We start from the raw sequence: 18176 nt of genomic DNA, 5'->3' as shown, positions 1-18176 counted from the left end.
ATCCTGTAACTATTACAATTTTACTGACATTTATAGTGATGCAGTATGAACCAGTAAAATATCATCCATCTATGCATTATTGTTCCCATGTGAAAAAAAACAACATACATTTTCTTTGGAAGTGATCTACAAACCTCTACACAGAAAACAACATAATATAATACATTATTTAATAGACAAAAATCTTATCCATCTATTGGTTACAACTAATATGGTTGTAAATGTAAGATAGAATTACATGTATTGACAAATTCTGACAAAGAGAATGTGACAGGTGGGCATGGCAGTAGGGGTATAATTTTCTATGTGATGTCTCTGTAACCAAAAATGGTTGAAGGCAAATAAAAATTTGCTTTTTTCCATCAGTGATGATATTAAAGTGAGTAATTTACATTAAACTTAACAGTACCTAAATGACACACTTTCATTCACAGGTAAGAAACAGTGCCTTCTGTTACACATCTCCTTATATTTAGTGTTAAAATGGTTCTAAACAAGTTATTATTGTATTTACAACTCCTTAGAGTAAAGAGTGATCAGGAGAAATAATTTTAGTATTCTACTAAAATTATGATACAAAAAGTGTGATTTACAAACAAGTTACATATACTGAACCAACTATCTTAGGTTATAAAATTAAAAAAAGAACTTAGGGCTAGAAGTAGTCAAACACAACTGTGGTAGTGTTGCATTTGAGCATTCTATCTTTCTAGACTCTTTTCTCATAATCTACTTTACATGTTTAATAAGATTTCAACCAAAACCTGTAACTGAGAAAGAAAGTATTGAAATGAGTAAAATATACCATTTTTATTTTATTCAAAGTAAATGATTTTTAAAGGAATTAATCTTTTTTAAATTTATGGTTATTTTCAGGATTGTCTACAGTTGTTCTTGAGAACAGAACAAATGTCTGGAGAGGGTGCTTGGGACTGTCCACGTTGTAAACAGAAGAGAGATGCTGAAAAAAAACTTGCTATATGTAAGCTACCACAAATACTGATCATTCACCTTAAAAGGTATGTTTATGTAAGAGCATTTAGTGTCTACGCATTACTCTATAAATACAATATCTTTTCAGCTCTATCTTTGAAATTCAGATAAATGTTATATTTCAGTATGTGCATAGATGGCTTACTCAATTATACAACTTACATCCAAGAAGTATTAACTGTATTTATTAAGGTAGCATATACCCTTTAAATGTGAAAAAAATATCACAATTAATTGTATGCATATTATTTTGAGTCCTTAACATTAATCCTTCAATTTCAGGGATTTCCTTTTCCTTAGTTCAGAGTAATTCTTCACATCCTGTCAAAGTTTGAACCCATTTTCAGGATTACTCATTCATGTTTGTAGAACTTTTCTGAAACACAAGACATTTCTTTTGTATTGTTTTATTTGTATAATATGCACATTACCTGCAGTGGTAATGTTACACAGCATACACCAGAATATGTCTTTATAACAATTTCAATATATTTCATACAAATCAGCATAGTATGACTATTTGTTTTTCTGATAACAAAGCCAAAACCTAGATAACACTATGTAAAGGAATATTCTACCTTAAATACCCCTTTTTTATTTATGTTAACTCAGTCAAAAATACATATAACTAAAAAATAAAGAATGGTAAAAAGAAAGATATGATGATAAATATCAAGAAAAAACATTAGAAACTCATGAAAAATCTGAGGAACATTTTCAGTTTGTTGCCCAAAACATATGTAAACATATGAGACCTCTCTCTCTCTTTGTGTGTGTGTGTGTGTGTATATATATATACACTTCTGTCCAAAATCTTAAGGCCAATGAACATAAAGAAAAAATATGCATTTTGCATTGTTAGACTCAACCACTTATTTGAGTAGAGCTTCAAAAGATGAAAATAAGAAAAGGGAAAAAAAAAAAAAAAATTTTTTTAGCCTTTAATACGGAAAATGTGAACACTATGAAATTAGCCTAAATACCAGCTGGTCAAAAGTTTAAGACCATACCAAAAAGAAGTCCTAAACAAGGTAGGAAATGCCCAACAAGAGGTCTCAGTAGTGAGTTGCATGGCCGTCATTGCGAATCGAATAACCTCAAACATTCGCTTTGGCACGGTCGATATAAGCGTCTGCAGAGGCTGTCTGGAATGTTATTCCAAGTGGTGAAGATGGCTTCACGGAGATCATGCACTGTTTGGAATTGATATCCATTTCTATAGACTTTCCTTGCCATCCACCCCAAAACATTTTCAATGGGATTCAGTTAGGGTGAACACACTGGATGGTCCAAATGAATCACGTTATTTGCCATGAAAAAGTCCTTTGTCCTGCAGGCATTGTGGATTGCAGCATTGTCATGCTGAAAGATCCAGTCATTTCTACACAAGCAAGGACCTTCAGTCAATAAGGATGTTCTCTCCAACATGCCAATGTAGCCAGCTGCTGTTTGATGCTCCTGTATAACCTGAAGCTCCATTGTTCCATGGGAGGAGAAACCACCCCAGATCATGCTTGAAGCTCCTCCACTGTGCCGTGTAGAAAATGTCTCTGGTGGGATATCCTTATTGTGCCAGTAATGTTGGAAGCCATCTGGACCATCTAGGTTAAATTTTTTTCTCATCAGAGAACAAAACCTTCCACTTTTCTACGTCCCATGTTTGGTGCTTCTCAGCAAAGTTTAACCGAGCTGTTTCGTGGTGTGGAAGGAGGCATGGCCTTTGGAGACGTTTGCAGTTTTTAAAGCCTTTCTCTCATAGATGCCATCCTATTATTCTTGAGCTGCATTCTGCATCCATAAGGGCCTTAATCTGGTTCCACGATCGGCTGGTGTCTTGCCACAAAACCCGTCGAATCCTCCTGCTCAATGCCAGCGATATTTTCTTGGGCCAACCACTTGAAATCCTCGTTTCATATCCCTCTTTTAAGAAATTTGCAACAGCAGTTTTACTATCTCACCAGCGATGGCATGTTGAGAGAGATCTTGCTTTTGCAGCTCGACAATTCTGCCACGTTCAAACTCTGTCAACTTTTTAGTCTTTGCCATGTTTTTACCCAATGTAACACAGGAGATGTCAGTGGGAGATGTTGACAATGCTAAGGCTTGAACACAAATGACTAAATTTCGTTACATGTTTACCATTTAACATTTCGTTTTAGTATGGTCTTAAACTTTTGACCAACTAGTATTTAGACTAATTTCATAGTGTTCACATTTTCCCTATTAAATGCTAAAAAAGCTTTTTATTTTTATTTTCCCTTTTCTTATTTTCATCTTTCGAATATCTACTGAAATAAGTTGTTGAGTCTAACAATGCAAAATGCATATTTTTCTTTATGTTCATTGGCCTTAAGATTTTGGACAGAAGTGTGTGTGTGTGTGTATTTGTGTGTTGTGGATTTCTGGAAACACTCCAGATCTGTTACATGTAAATATTATACTAAAAGAGATCAAACATATTTGTGTGTCTCTTGATGTTCTACCAGTTCAGTAAAGGTAGAATTAGTGGATAAAAAAAATCTCACACTCACAAAACAACTGCAGTAAACAGCTTCGTCCAACTGATGATGTGTTTGCTACAGCTCATACATTTTTTATAAATTACATTAAAGTTTATGCACTGAGAAATTTTACTAGCAAAAAGAAATTAATAAAGTGTGATAAGAAAGTTGCATTTTAGTAAGTCTTACTAGTATTAAGTTATAACTCTCCAATGATTCCATCTTCTAAAGTCTGGTGTTTTGTAGTAAAAAGTTAATTAATACATCATTAAGGATCACTGTTAGGCTCAGTAGGTCATACATAGGGGGGTGCACCTGTTGCCCAAGAGTAAAATTGCACCATTGAATTAAGAAACTGTAGAAAATGAAAGTATAGCAATTCTTTCTCATATTTTTACATTTTTTTCTGAGTTAAAATGTATTGAATAAAATGTTTTATTGATTTAATTTTGTTCTTAATTAGCAAATTTTGATTTCAGGTTGATTTTAGTGCACTACAATCAAAAAACATTAGCATTTATATATATATGTGTGTGTGTGTGTGTGTGAGCATGATACAGCACTCATAGCCCCCTAAAAGAAAATTCACAATAGTTGGACAAAACTACAACACTTTGAACTTTGTAACATCAAACCAAGTATGGTTTTAATAATTTAGCCCATCACTGTTTCTAAACCTTGGTTGTCATGATGTCATTCAAATCACCAGCATTTCAGTTTATAGATCTAAATAAATAATGAAAGCTGTTTTTTATTCAACTGTATTAGCCAGTGTGTTTCCAGCTCAGTGAAAACTCATGTGAATATCAGAACAGTTGTACAAGTTCAGCTTGATATTATGTTGCTAGAAGTTATTTGTAAACATTTCCTGATTTTTTTAAGACTTTCATAAAACTTTTATTATTTTATACTTCATTTGAATTATAAGTAAGGAACTTTGTTTTGTACAACAATATCATGTTGAGAATTATTAGACTCGGTTAGATCATTTTGTCGTCCATGGTATAGTTTCACTTCACAAAGCAGCTTACTGTTTGTCAGACTGTATTAATATTGGGCTTTATGATGCTAGTAACTAGTTGAAAGGGCAAAGAAAATCACCAAAAAGAAATGTAAAAATATATATAAATGACTAGAAAACACAATGGAATATTTTAAAATTTCTAAAGTTGACACACAAATACCACATATAAGAATAAGATATTTTATTTTACAAAAGCTACATAATCTGTAGAAAGTTCACCTGAAGTTTCAGATAATTTTTACTGGTATTTCTTTTGTAACACAATAGAATAAGCTGTAAGACAGTTACAATGAGACTGAACATCTGGGTGTTTAATATTTATTTAATGAAATACTGTATCTGAATAATTTCATACTTTCAATGTATTGTAGGTTCTTCCTTTCAGTGATGCATTTAATTCATAGGTAAAACAGTATTTTAGACATGTTTTTCAGGATTGTTTTGGAAGTACTAGAAAAAATTAGAATAAATATTTTAGTGCTGAAATCTTAACTAATAATGTAAAAAAATGAGAACAATACAAGTTGTGCTTAGTGTTGTAACTTGTTTTTAAAGTAAACTATAAATCAGTTTTGAGATTATTAAATGGTTTCTTCAAATAAATAAAAAAACAACCTGTTAATTTCATGAAATTTTTACAGAAATATTCATCTGATTGTTGTATTAATTTTTCAAGAAACCAAATATAAGAAAAAATAATCAAGAAAAGGAGGTTTATTTTAACTTGTTAAACTGAGATTATGTGCAAGTTCAAGTTAACTGAATCACCTTTAGTAAGAATCAAAACCCAGTAATTCCTAAATCAGGATATCATCATTTAATTGGCATTTTGTGAAGCATGCTTGCCAGGGGTAGGTTGCTCAGCTTTGTTTTCTGTACATGCTACATACATTATCAAGTTTAGGCAAGGAAGAAAGTGATGTGATAAAAATTCCAAATAGAGGTTTCTGAGATAATTGCTGAATGTTTTTTTTAAGTTTTTATTCCCTGTTGCTATATGGAATTTGAGTAATGTTTGTATATTGCAAGTGGATGAGAGGCAATTTGGATGGTTCTCATGTTGGTAGGCTCTAGTACTAGGTAGTTGTGAACTTTGATGGTCTTTAAGTAGATAAATCATCTAGCTTCTAGATCAGTCTTTCAAACCTGCATCCATTGCTGAGTAATGACTTGTTTACATTTTGAATCTACAGCAAAGAATATCAGTTTAAGTTTGTGCTTCATTCCATGATCAGTGTGTTGTTAACTTGCAGTATGAGAAACATTGGTCACTTTACTACTGTATAAACTTCATACACAAACCAGTCTATTATTTACTACCAGAAACTGTGTTTATTAGCTTATTATTATTGTAGTAAGTATTACTGTTAATTTACTGTTGTTGTTCTGATGTAGATTTGAAACAGGATCTGAATTAGGCTAGACAACAAGTGGAAAACATTGTGTTTTGTTTTTTTCCATGGCAACATCAAGGTGGTAATCTTGAACAAAATATATTTAGTTCTGTCTCAAAACTCTTGTGTTTCTTACTTCCTGCATTTACCATATTTAAATTAGATTGTTTAAAAACCATGTAAATCATGCAAGTCTACACAAAGAGGCAGCCACATGATTGCTGGCCAAGGTGGTCATTTCATCTAGGCCTGTTAAGTAGTATTTAAGGCTGGACATGTGAAGCGAGTGTGTTGGATCATGCCTAAAATACAGTGATGCTGAATGTTTGAACTTCTCTTTAATTATTGTATTAGATGCATGTAAACAAGGTAGACTAGTATTGGTTTGCAGGAAAACAACAACACTTGCTTTCACTCTACAAATGGTAAATATTTCATTAGATGGAGCATTTACTCATCTAAACAATTATCAAGTACAAGTTTTAGAGTATATGTGCACAGGAGATTATCCCAGATTGATATTTTAGGTCACATGAAAGTTTAAAAAAAAAAAGAACTTTTCTGAAGAGATATCTAGTTGTTAGAAAATTATTTCTTACTTTTTAATCATTCAATACTTGTAATTCTTTAATGTTTCCAAACTTAATTATAAATGTAGCTTCTATTAATTATATTTAATGCTGTCATTTGAAAAGAAATATTCAGTCACTACAAGAAAGAAATTAATTTGTAGACTTTTTGTTACTGATTGGGTGTTTCTGAAGTAGTTTACTGCTTGTCAGAATAGGAACTGTACTTTTATGTGATTGCTGTTATTCTTTCAGCTTCAAAATGTACATCTACTTTTCAAGATGTCACAAGAAAAATCATTCCATGTGTAAGGAGTCACATCAGTTGATGTATTACACTGCATACATATGTGTGTTTTAAACTTGAGAAATATGGTTAACTACAACCAGTATAGATAGCATTGGCATTAAGTATGTTGAAGGAAGAACTCTGTGGCCAAAGGGCATTCATCTGGACATTCCAGTGAAATTCTACAACCAAATAACATTCATCTGAACTGTTTCTAATGAAAGTCTGTGGCCAAAAGGCACTTCCTTGTACTGTTCTTGTAAAACCTCTATTGCTAAAGGGCATTCATCTGGACTGTTCTTAATGAAACTCTATGGCCAGAGGACACCATTCTAGATTATTTGTAATGAAAATCATTTGGCCAAAATGTGGCTTTAAACATGATGAACATTGTATACCTCTACTCTTTATCTTTATGTGTAATTTATCCTTATTTTAAGATCTGGTTTTTAAATGACTTAAATAAAGTTATAATAATTCAACTCAGTTTGTAATCTAATTCACACCATAATGGCTGGAATTCATAAAAAGTGATGATTTATGTATATAATGCTGAGACCATTACTATATCTGTTGTCTCCCAGTTGGCTCGATGAGCCATGTTATTGGGTGAAAGACTTCTCTAAACTGAATGTGAAATATTTAGTGTGGTAGACATGTTATATTCTTCTTTGCTTTCATTCATAAGCTCTTAGAATTATAATACAATGACTATTTATCATTGTTTTAATTATATAAAAAAGCAAGCTTTTGCTAAATAGAGAATTTAATCAGCAAGTTTAAGTTTTTCACTGGTATTTCTTAATTACTTGAAACACCCATTCTGTTGTTTTCCTCAATGCAGTGATAAAGAATTAAAGATATTATTTTAAACATGGAAAATATTACTTGTCAGCTATACTAAGTAACATTTAAGTGTCTGATTTTTCAGGTTTTCATACGAAGGTATGTGGCGAAGAAAGTTACAGAATTATGTTGATTTCCCCTTGACAGATTTTGATTTGAAACCATACGTAAACATGTCTGTAACAAAGTCATACAACTTATATGGAGTTGCAGTAAGTGGATTAACTGATTGCTACAATGATCTTGTTAAGATTATTTATTTTGGTACCATATGTTTAGTCTTTAAATGTATTCATTACTGAAGTTTAGTTTTCTTGTATAGAACTATAACTGTCCTTCAGATTTATTCATAAAGCATATTGGTTTCAAGTGTGTTTGGTGATGTGCAGCTTAGCATTGTCTAGTGTTTAGTATGTTAAATCTAAGGATCCTTAACTCAAATTCTGTTGCCACAAAAATCAATCTCTACGCTTGATTATGAGTGTATAATAAGAGTGATGTTAAAATACCACTGTTAAGTTAGAGTAACTCGTCAGTTGGTGGTGAATACTGTTGACTAGCTGCTGTCCATTTAGTCTGTCAGTTTAGAATTAAGGATGATTAGTGCAGATAGCCCTTGAGTAGATTTAACACCACTAACCAACACAATCAGCTAATACTGCAAGTTTAGCAGTCATCTGTATTTTAACTGTACTGTGTTATTGTTTACTTTGCCTTGTATTCATTACTGTAAATTTATACTTTATTTATTATCATGTGTTCAGAGCTTGTCCCAGCTAAACTTGTGGCCTGTGTGAGTTGTACAAAATTATTTGCTTTTTACATTTATGTTTTAATTGCTTATACCTTTGTTCATTTTTAATTATATACATTCTTAAAAATTTTAGAACAATAATTGGTATTTTACAGTTCAACATGTATAGCTTTCTTAATTTCCTGTGATGATGAGAAAACTCACTTGTAGAAAAAATTATATATGTATAAACGGCTGGTATGGGTAGAGAAAGCAATATATTTTTTTGTATTGGTTTATTTTGGGCTTGAGTTGTATAAGTAAGTACAAGAACTGATACACAATTTAAAACAAGTATCCACCGAAAAATTACCCATACTGGACTATACATTTCTTGAGACTCAGCACATGAAACAAAACAAAGAACACAAAAAGTCACCTTCACATGTTTTTGAACACTGCAAATCAAACAAACACAACATAACCATAGAAAACACCCAAATACTAAATAAAGGAACAAACATAAACAAATGCAAAATTAAAGAAACCTCACTTATATAACAACTCAAGCCCAAAATAAACCAATACAAAGGAACACCTTTATACCTATATTAATATATATATTCAACATCTAAGCATGTCCTCTACATTCCTACACTCAATTACACAACTGCCTTCAAACATGTGGTCAGCTATCGGTCAGTAACCCTTTCTTTCTTTGTGAACCTGACGATGACCTAAGAAGGTTGAAACGTTGTTTGCTCCTCTACATAGTGCTTTTTCTATCCATACCAACTGTTTTTACATATACAACTTTCTTAATTTCGTTTCAGTATTAGAAAAAAAAAAGTGAGTCCGTGAAAACTAATTCTAAGAAAGTCTAAGCAAGTATTGATTTACACATATTAATATTTGTTGAATTGAGATATGTATTGCTTGAGTGTTCTGTTCCAACATTTTATAATCCATTGAAATATATATATAGACAAACATATTTAAATACTTGAGAATAGTAAAAGCTGTATAAAGATTTAATATTTTTTTTTTTTTACTTATATGAATTCACTGAATTCACATGTAGGTAATAAGAGAAAATGTTGGTGCAGTATTGCTTTAAGTTAAAGATAGTTTCTTTTAATAATCCCAGATTTCTGTCATGTAAGTAGACAGCTGTTTAAAATGAGAATTATAAAATGTAAGTGTGTCATGAGAAACACTAAAACATTGAAATTTCTCTTTTAATGAAGGTTGTGTTATTAGCTGAACATCACATTGTTTTTATAAAGTGTTCAAAGTTAGTCAGTTTTTTTAGTAGAACTGGAGCATTTCTTTCTAAATTCTATCTGTCAGTTCAATAAGGTTAAACTGGGGAGTAACTTGTATAGTTCTGAAGAACTTTATTTGTTATTGTAGATAAGTGAATAGGTGATATTATACAGTTGTTATAAATTGTTGCAAGCCTTTGATAATAATTATGGGTGGCAAGTTGACTGTTCTTCTCATTTTAACTGGTATATAAAAATGTTTATTGAAATTGTTTCATTACAATTTATTTCATTTTATTAAATTTCAGTTATGTTATTGTTATTAAATTTCTGAACTAATACTTGAATTATTTTTTTCCTATACAGAACCATTATGGGACTTTGGAAGGAGGCCATTGTAAGTGTTAAGTCAATATTCATACTTATTGCACATTAACTTGCAACTGAAATATCACATGTTGTAATCAAGTAGTTATAGATGTGTTCAAGTACCCTAAGTTTGATTTGTAGGCAACACATACACACATACCCTCCCCCATTGTACAACTTTGAGCTGCCAGTTTACTTAAGAGAAATTATCCTTATTAAGGTCTGTAGTATCTTTTTAAAGAGTTGACAATTATCTATTCATGGAGTTAACTTTTATTAATTTAGAGATTAGAATGAAGAACAATGAAAGATTTTATTAACACTTATTTCCTTTGCACCTCAGTTGTTGTTTTATAAATTTTTTACCTTTAGTGTGTCTTTTTCCTACTTTATGACTGTGAACAAAGTACTTTACATGAAGGGTGTAAACTAATAACAATATTATGAGACAGAGATACAATTTTTAGTTAATTTTAATGCTTATTTTAGAAAACTTACATCCCTGATATCTTTACAGATATAATCTCTATCACATACTTGTCCGAGGATTATGTTAAATGTTAAAGTATGTGGCAAGAATTTTTAATTTTCAGTTTTTAAAAGCTTAGAATTTTGAAGTTTATCGTGTCTAGTATCTAATGATCCCCTTTGGATGCTTAACAATAACCCTGAGGACTTGTAATGCTAATAATCGAATTTTTATACATGAAGAGCACAAATAGCCTATTGTGTGTTAGTGTGACTGAAACCCATTGCTGATTCAGGATGATCGTGAAACTGAGAAAGCTGAGGGATTTCAAAATGAGGTCAAAAAAGGGAAAATTGAAATTTATTTCAAAGTCTGGAAAATGTTTTCTTTCTATTTTGAAATCTGCATGCATATCATGTTACCTATCCATTCAAATACTGGCACTTGTATACTGGTTTATAGTATATCATATGTTGAGAATATCTGTTATCACATGTCCCATCTTCAGAGTTTGACTGAATGCCTACTCTGGTATTTCAGCTTCATTTTTCACTGAATTATAAACATTTGATGTGGTAACTTTGGGTTCACACTTCAGTTGGTAAGCAAGTTTCACTGTGAAAATTGGAAGTAGCATGAAATACGGGAAACTGGTGACTCATGCTGTGGAAGAGAATGTGCGTACATGATTGATTGCACAGTCATTTTGTATCACATCATTTGCTGTCAATTATCTAACTCCTTATATTTTATGATAAGTTAGATGAATTACTTATTTTAAAATAAAAATGCAAAATTTTATTATTTATTATCAAGCTTGCAATGTTCTTGTTTGAAAGTCTTTATGTGTGTAATACTGTACTGTAATTTTTTGAATGCAGTTTTTTTCACTGAAAACTTATTTAAAAGTTATAGTGCTATAAAAGATAGTAACAAATCTAAATGTTTTTTTTACAGCCTGTCCAAACCATTTTTCCTAACATGCACTGTGAACACTAATACATACTTACTAAAAAAGTTGGGTTTTTGTGATATGTTTTGTCAATTCTTTCTGTTTCTGAAGTGTAAATTAAAATAGTGTCATGAAAAAGTAGATCTTAATTGGTTGAGGCTTTACAGATGTTGCTGACATCCAAACTGTTTGTGATGTGAATAGTTTTCAAACACACTTCCTTGGTGGTTACTGTTTATCTGCTTGTTAATGAACATGTTCCTTAAGTAGTTGTTCAGTTTCTGAGTGCTGAGACTTCAAGACACATCCAGAAGCCATGAAGTTTTTGTGTAAAAAAGCCTTGTAATGTTTACCAAACTCTTGAAGTATTTTATGAGGATGCAAAGACGAATTAAAATTCACTCTATGAAAACTCCTAAAGGTCATCTGAGGGTTCATGTGGTCAGTTGCATTGAGGGAGCCTGTAGTGAGTGAGTTAAAAGGACTTCTGTCGTGACTTGTTAGGTGTATTTTAAATTGACTGCATGTAGTAAAAAAACTGTCCTCTTTTTGTACTAAAATAATTGTCAATACTTGACTGAAAACAGCCAATGGAGTTTTTTTGTCATAGGCTTGTATTTCATAATTATTTTAAATTGGTCTTATAAAACCAAAACTGCCATTTTGTGTGCATGTGCAGAGAGAAAATATTTCAGAAGAAGCTACACTTACTCCATTATAGCAAAGCTGTTGTAAAAGGGTTTTTTACAATATTTATTTTCAAAGTTAGCAAGCACTAAGATGATATTGTAACATTTTGAAAATGTTTGATTGCTGGTTGCAATTGCAAAGATATTGAGCACTATGGCAATCATTCAGTTACAGATAACATAGACACTAACATTCTTTGATCAGGCATATGCTGGTGGTTAGGGTTCCTCAGTTTGTAAGCTGAAAGTAGCAGGTTTGAATCTACATCATCCTTTCATTCAGAGGGTCATTACAATGCAATGTTTAATTCCACTTTTCATTGGTAAAAAGTAGCTCAAAAATTGGTGGTGGGTGATGTTGACTAGCTGTCTTTCCTCCAGTCTATCACTGTTAAATTAAGGATTGTTAGTGGAAATAGCCATTGATTAGCCTTGCACAAAATTCTAATCAACCCAAACTGATATTCTTGTCATCATATCAATACTTGGACCACAGTATTGCAAGAGTCTAGGTTTGTATTATTTATAATGATAAAGTGGATTTAAATCTTTGTTCATGGACATTACCATATGTATTACATTCAGAAAATTATCTTTTAAAATATTTTAAGAGTTATTACCCCCTTTTATAACCAGATAAGAGTCAAGTCTATGTTGGTGTTAGTTTGGTAAAAATTACTAAGAAAAGTTGAAATATTAATGTTCTGCATGAGTTTGTATGCAGACATGGAACATCTGGAATTTCACCTGGAAATCGGGAAAAATTGTTTGGAAAGAATGCGGCTACCCTGTGGTATAACTAGAGAAAGTTCACAGTAAAGATAATGACTGCAAACAGCAAGAAATACCCAAATGTTGATGAATACTGATTTTGGAACACACCTTCTCATTATTATAAGGCTGCTTATTTGTGCAGTACTGAACTTTTCTTGATGAATACTGACTGTGGAACACACTTAAAGGCTGCTTATTTGTGCAGTACTGAACTTTTCTTGATGAATACTGACTGTGGAACACACCTTCTCATTATTATAAGGCTGCTTATTTGTGCAGTACTGAACTTTTCTTGATGAATACTGACTGTGGAACACACTTACTCATTATTATAAGGCTGCTTATTTGTGCAGTACTGAACTTTTCTTGATGAATACTGACTGTGGAACACACCTTCTCATTATTATAGTTTAACTCAGATGTTAAACATAAAGAAAGTTCTGTGGCTTCTTACCTTAAACAGGGTAATTTTAAGTTCTTTTTACAAAATGAAGTGCTAACATGATGGCTACCAAACATTTTTATTCCTTATTGTGTTACTGCTATAGACAATTCTTATTAGTAGTTACATAACACTTATAGACTTATGAAAATAATTGTCATGTTTTCTCTTGGATAATAAATTCAGCTACAGCATGGTAAAACTGGAAGAGATAAAATGTTAAAATTACTATAACAGAAAAATTATTACAAGGTAATTATTTTAACCAAACGATGCTTAAAAAGATCCTGGTGAATGTTGTTTGGCCAAAACAATGATCACATTATTCTTTCTCTTCTTAGTAGTAAGTTTCAACCATTTTTTGATATTTTCACCTAAATTGACTCGGTAATTAAAGAATGTAAGAGACTGTGATGATATCTGATACCTATATGAATCTTAATAAATGTATATTTTTTGTAAAATTAGCCTTCATTGTGTTTAATATATTCAATACAAACTAGCTGATATATAACAAAACCATTTTGTTATGTGTGTTAAGTGTAAGATTGTGTAGCATAATGAAAACTATGATATCTTTATGTGTACACCCAACGTAAAACTGATTATTATAAAAGGATTGTCCTTTTTATGTTTGGTGTAATATTGTTTATCTAACAGAATCTCTAATTTTACCTTCTCTGTTTCTGTTTAAGCTTTGTTGTGACTAGTCAAGATAATTCTCTATACTTTACATGCTATTGCTATTATAGATATTTCAAACCACTTATATTGAAGTAAATGAAGATACAATGGACAACAACTGTCTATAACATTTGATGTGGTATAAAAGTTCTCCCAACTGTAAGATTCATGTTTGTATTGTTATATTGTATTTAATGTTAATTTTGCAATGTTTGACAAGAGTTTCTATCGTCTGTTACTATTAAATGTAAATGCCTTAATATCTCAAACAGTGTTTCGATTTGTCAGGTCTGATTAAGTCGTTTATGTTCAACAAAGAGATAATTATACTATGTCTGGTGAGTATGGGTTTGTCCCAGGGCTTGGCAAGTTTTGGGCTCCAGGTTGTTGTACTTTCTAACAAAATGGTTTAGCATGTGGTAATATTTAGTGAATAATAATGTTTGTTTTTTGTATGGGTTTTATCTATGATTATATCAAATACCTCTTATTTCTAGGTATTTGATATAATTACAGATAAAACGTGTACAAAAAACAAACATTGTTATTCATGATATGATGATGAAAAATATATCGTTAATTTATTTATCATCATCATGTTTACTATTTGGTATTCATCTCATTTCTTTCAATTGGCTAACTAGAGACTTTTCTTGTTTTGCTTTTATATACACTACACTTATATGGAAAAACAATGGTACCTGGTCAGTTAAAGTACTTTTTTTTTCTTTCTTGAGACACCCTACCAGACAAACATTAATAATTCTGGCATGGTAAACATTAACTGTCACCACCAACAGTCAAACATCATATATTATCATCACTACTGCTGACATCCATCATAGCTTTGCCTGCATATGTAATTTGCCCCTCTATGTGAAATATATATTGTAAGTAAGGTGTATGAGATTGCTTAATTTCCAGCACCCTAGGTTTTAAAATCCAGGTACCTTTCATGATAGAATGGATATGGAAGATAAATTCTATCAAAGGAATGCCAGTAAACCCAACATTCTTTCCTTCCTCTTCCATTCTGTGTGTTGTTGTTTTTTTCATATGCTTTGTGTGCTGAATCCTTCATTTTACCTTTTATTTATGTGAAACTGAAAAATTGAGTTTTTAATAGTTACTTTTTAGGTAGCAAAAAATATTGGCATTTGAATGTATACAAATTGGTTCATATTGTATAAGGAATTTCTGATGATATTTGTAGCTTATGAGTTGTTGACCTGTTCTTTTCAGATATTGCCCATGTGAAAACCAGCATCAACGAAAAATGGTACAAATATGATGACCAAGAAGTGTCTGAAATGAGCCCTGCTGACGTTAAAGTAAGATTTCTACAATCTCTCAATGTTATTCATGGTAAAAATTGTGTTCATTTAATATAAATTTTGTTATGTCAGAAAGGAGCACATTTTATTTCATTTATTTTGTACTACAAAAAAAAATAAACAACTTATATCAGATTATAAGACTAATTGTTCTTTGTTGCATTTTATGATCTAATCTGATTTCCTTGGTTACTTCACAGATTGTTTTGCCTTTCACTGCTAATTATATCAAGAAAAATGTGCATTTGTGTCATGTCTACTCAGTTGTTTCAGATGCTCAAGTAACCCTAAAATTGTATTTTTAATTCTTCCTTAAAATCTAAGGAATAGCTGGTCTAATGATGGTGGTGATAGCTTTAACATGACTTAAAGAACTGGTGGTTTTGTGGGAATCAATTTAATAGACCTTGTGTTTTTTATTGTAAAATTTTAAAAACAAACAGGTACCACCATAGGTAAGTTGAATATACCATCATAATCTATAAACAGCTGATCTTATTCAGTAAGGAAGGTTTATAATTTTTTGTAGTAAGCACATATTAATAATATTGTCTGTTGCTAAGTGGTACTTTATTTAATAATATCATTATTGCTAATACACTAATGTCAGTCATCTTGTTTAATTGATTATTTACTTCAAGTTTTCCTAATATATTTTTGAAACATCTCTGAGTATTCTTAAATTGTTACTTACAAAATCCTATATTTATTGTTAAAAATAATTTCCCTGGACAAAAAGTCTGAGCATTACAGGTGTTTGTAACAAGTTGTACTCAATTAAACCAAAACTAAGTTATATGTGTGTACACACACACACACACACACACACACACACATACACATACATTTTTTTTGTTGCTATTTTGTTTCTGTATACATTTCGAGGTTTGCAGCAAATTAAAAACTTTCCTTATAATTTTTTGTATCTTTTGTGTAAATGCTGTAATATATATATACTATTAATAAAAAAGTATTCAGTTATGTGTTTTTTATGTTCCAAGTATGTTAATCACCTATTTTTCTTGTATAATTTATTGTTTTCTACCCACCGTAGAAAACCTGATCAATATCTGCTTAAGAAATAATTATAACATGTTTTTGACTCAGATTAGAGTCATACTGATGTAAAGATGAACTGATTCTGTGTTCAATAGTGGACTTGACATTACATAACCTAGAATACTGGTTTTGTTAGCTAGGAGTTGTGGTGTAAGAGTATTCCTATTAGAAAATGATTTAAATCTGTATTATCTCTGAAGGAGAAACTTTTTTTCAAGAAGCTAAAACTTTGCTCTGTTGTTTTTCAGACATCAGCAGCATATATTCTCTTCTATACCTCAGTTGATTTGCGAGCTCCTTTACATGCCTCCTTAAAAGTGTGATACATTTGTGAAAAGAAAGACAGTTAGAAGGTTTCCTGGGATCAGAATCTTTAGTTATGGCTCCAGAATGAGGTTTGGTTTCCTGCATTGTTGGACCATTATTTCTTAGTCTTCAGCTAATGTAAAATCCAACAGGGTTTATAAGTCTTTAACCAGAAGTCTTTTTACCATATGGTGATGTAAAAGAGTCCAGTATACTGTGCTTGGACTTCACGTGATATGCTAAAACAGGTCCACTGAACTGTTTGATTTTAAGTTAGAGCAGGAGATATATGTTTTGATTTATTGTAAATAATCATTAAAAAAAACATCTAATTGCATATATTAGTTACTGAATGACTAAAAGATATGAAGGTTTAAAAAATTGTACAGGTTAATAGAAATGTGTAATACTAGAGTATTTTAAAGTGTAAGCAGTGACTAAAGATGCCCTTCACATGTGCAGAAGAAAAATTTAGATATGGTGCAAAACAACAAACAAAAATGATCAAAAATACAAAAAAATTGCAAAATTGTATACTACATATGTGATCAAAACATCTGTTGCTAAAGTCATTATAAGGATTTTCAGATAAAATATTGTATGACTGCGAAAAGGACCTGAACAAAATAAGACAGTTAAATTGAAATCAATTTTTTAAGCTAAAGAAATGACTCATTAGCTTTAAGAGTAAACTCATTTAGGTACTTGTACACACACACAGGCATTAGCTTTAAGTATAAACTTGTTTTGGTATTTGTACACACATACACACATTAGAATTATGTGTAAATTCACATTGGTGTTTTTCACATGCAAACAAAAACTTGTTTCCTCCTTTCTAGAAAACATAGAGTGAGTTTAGATGGCTTAAACTTATTGATCTATTTTAAATGTACCCACATGTAAAAGTGGATGGAAGGTGGTGCACTTAATAATATACAAATATTATATGCTTTGTTATAGCTAACTTCCTTTTGTGTACTCATATATGGAGTATGACTTTTTAATATAACCCTATGTTATAGTACACAGAATCCTTTAGAGTGACCATGTTTAATAAAGATGTAAGAATGAGGCCAGATTCTGGTATAAGTTTTGTAACTTATATGACTCTTCATGATTGTTTATTCACCATATTGGATGGATAAAATATCATGTCCTCTGGTGTTAAAAACATTTTGTGTCAACACTTTATTGTACAATACTGTGGCTCTTTATGTAGACTTAGAAATAAACATTTTTTATTGTTTTTACTTTCTACACCTGTATTTTGATCTGAGAAAACTGACTCACTAATACTAGTGTAAAAAATGATTTTGTAAGCTTACAATGCTAAAATCTGGGATTTGATTCCCTGTAATAGACAACCTAATGTGAATAAAAACTTACAAAGCATGCTGATTTGAGAAACAAAAAGTGAACTCTTAGTAATTAAAGAGTTTGACATCTAGCAGACTACAAAAATGTAAGGAATTATTAAAAGA

The 18176-nt window shown here is 31.1% G+C and overlaps 1 protein-coding gene across 1 annotated transcript in view; it reads left to right on the top strand.

Annotated features, from left to right (window-relative positions):
- The window catches only part of LOC143227348 (ubiquitin carboxyl-terminal hydrolase 8-like), a 67226-nt gene extending 49287 nt beyond the window's left edge, over window positions 1–17939 (top strand). The window contains exons 18-22 of the mRNA XM_076458803.1: window positions 877–1019; window positions 7702–7828; window positions 9981–10011; window positions 15236–15324; window positions 16635–17939. Coding sequence (XP_076314918.1) covers window positions 877–1019; window positions 7702–7828; window positions 9981–10011; window positions 15236–15324; window positions 16635–16709 — 465 coding nt within the window. The 3' untranslated portion in view covers window positions 16710–17939. The remainder of the gene's footprint in view (window positions 1–876; window positions 1020–7701; window positions 7829–9980; window positions 10012–15235; window positions 15325–16634) is intronic.
- The last annotated feature ends 237 nt before the right edge of the window (window positions 17940–18176 follow it).

The sequence above is a fragment of the Tachypleus tridentatus genome, chromosome 9 (assembly GCF_004210375.1).
Source record: "Tachypleus tridentatus isolate NWPU-2018 chromosome 9, ASM421037v1, whole genome shotgun sequence".
NCBI lineage: Eukaryota > Metazoa > Arthropoda > Merostomata > Xiphosura > Limulidae > Tachypleus > Tachypleus tridentatus.
The sequence above is the reverse complement of the archived record's forward strand: the minus strand, read 5'-3'. Positions and strand labels throughout refer to the sequence as shown.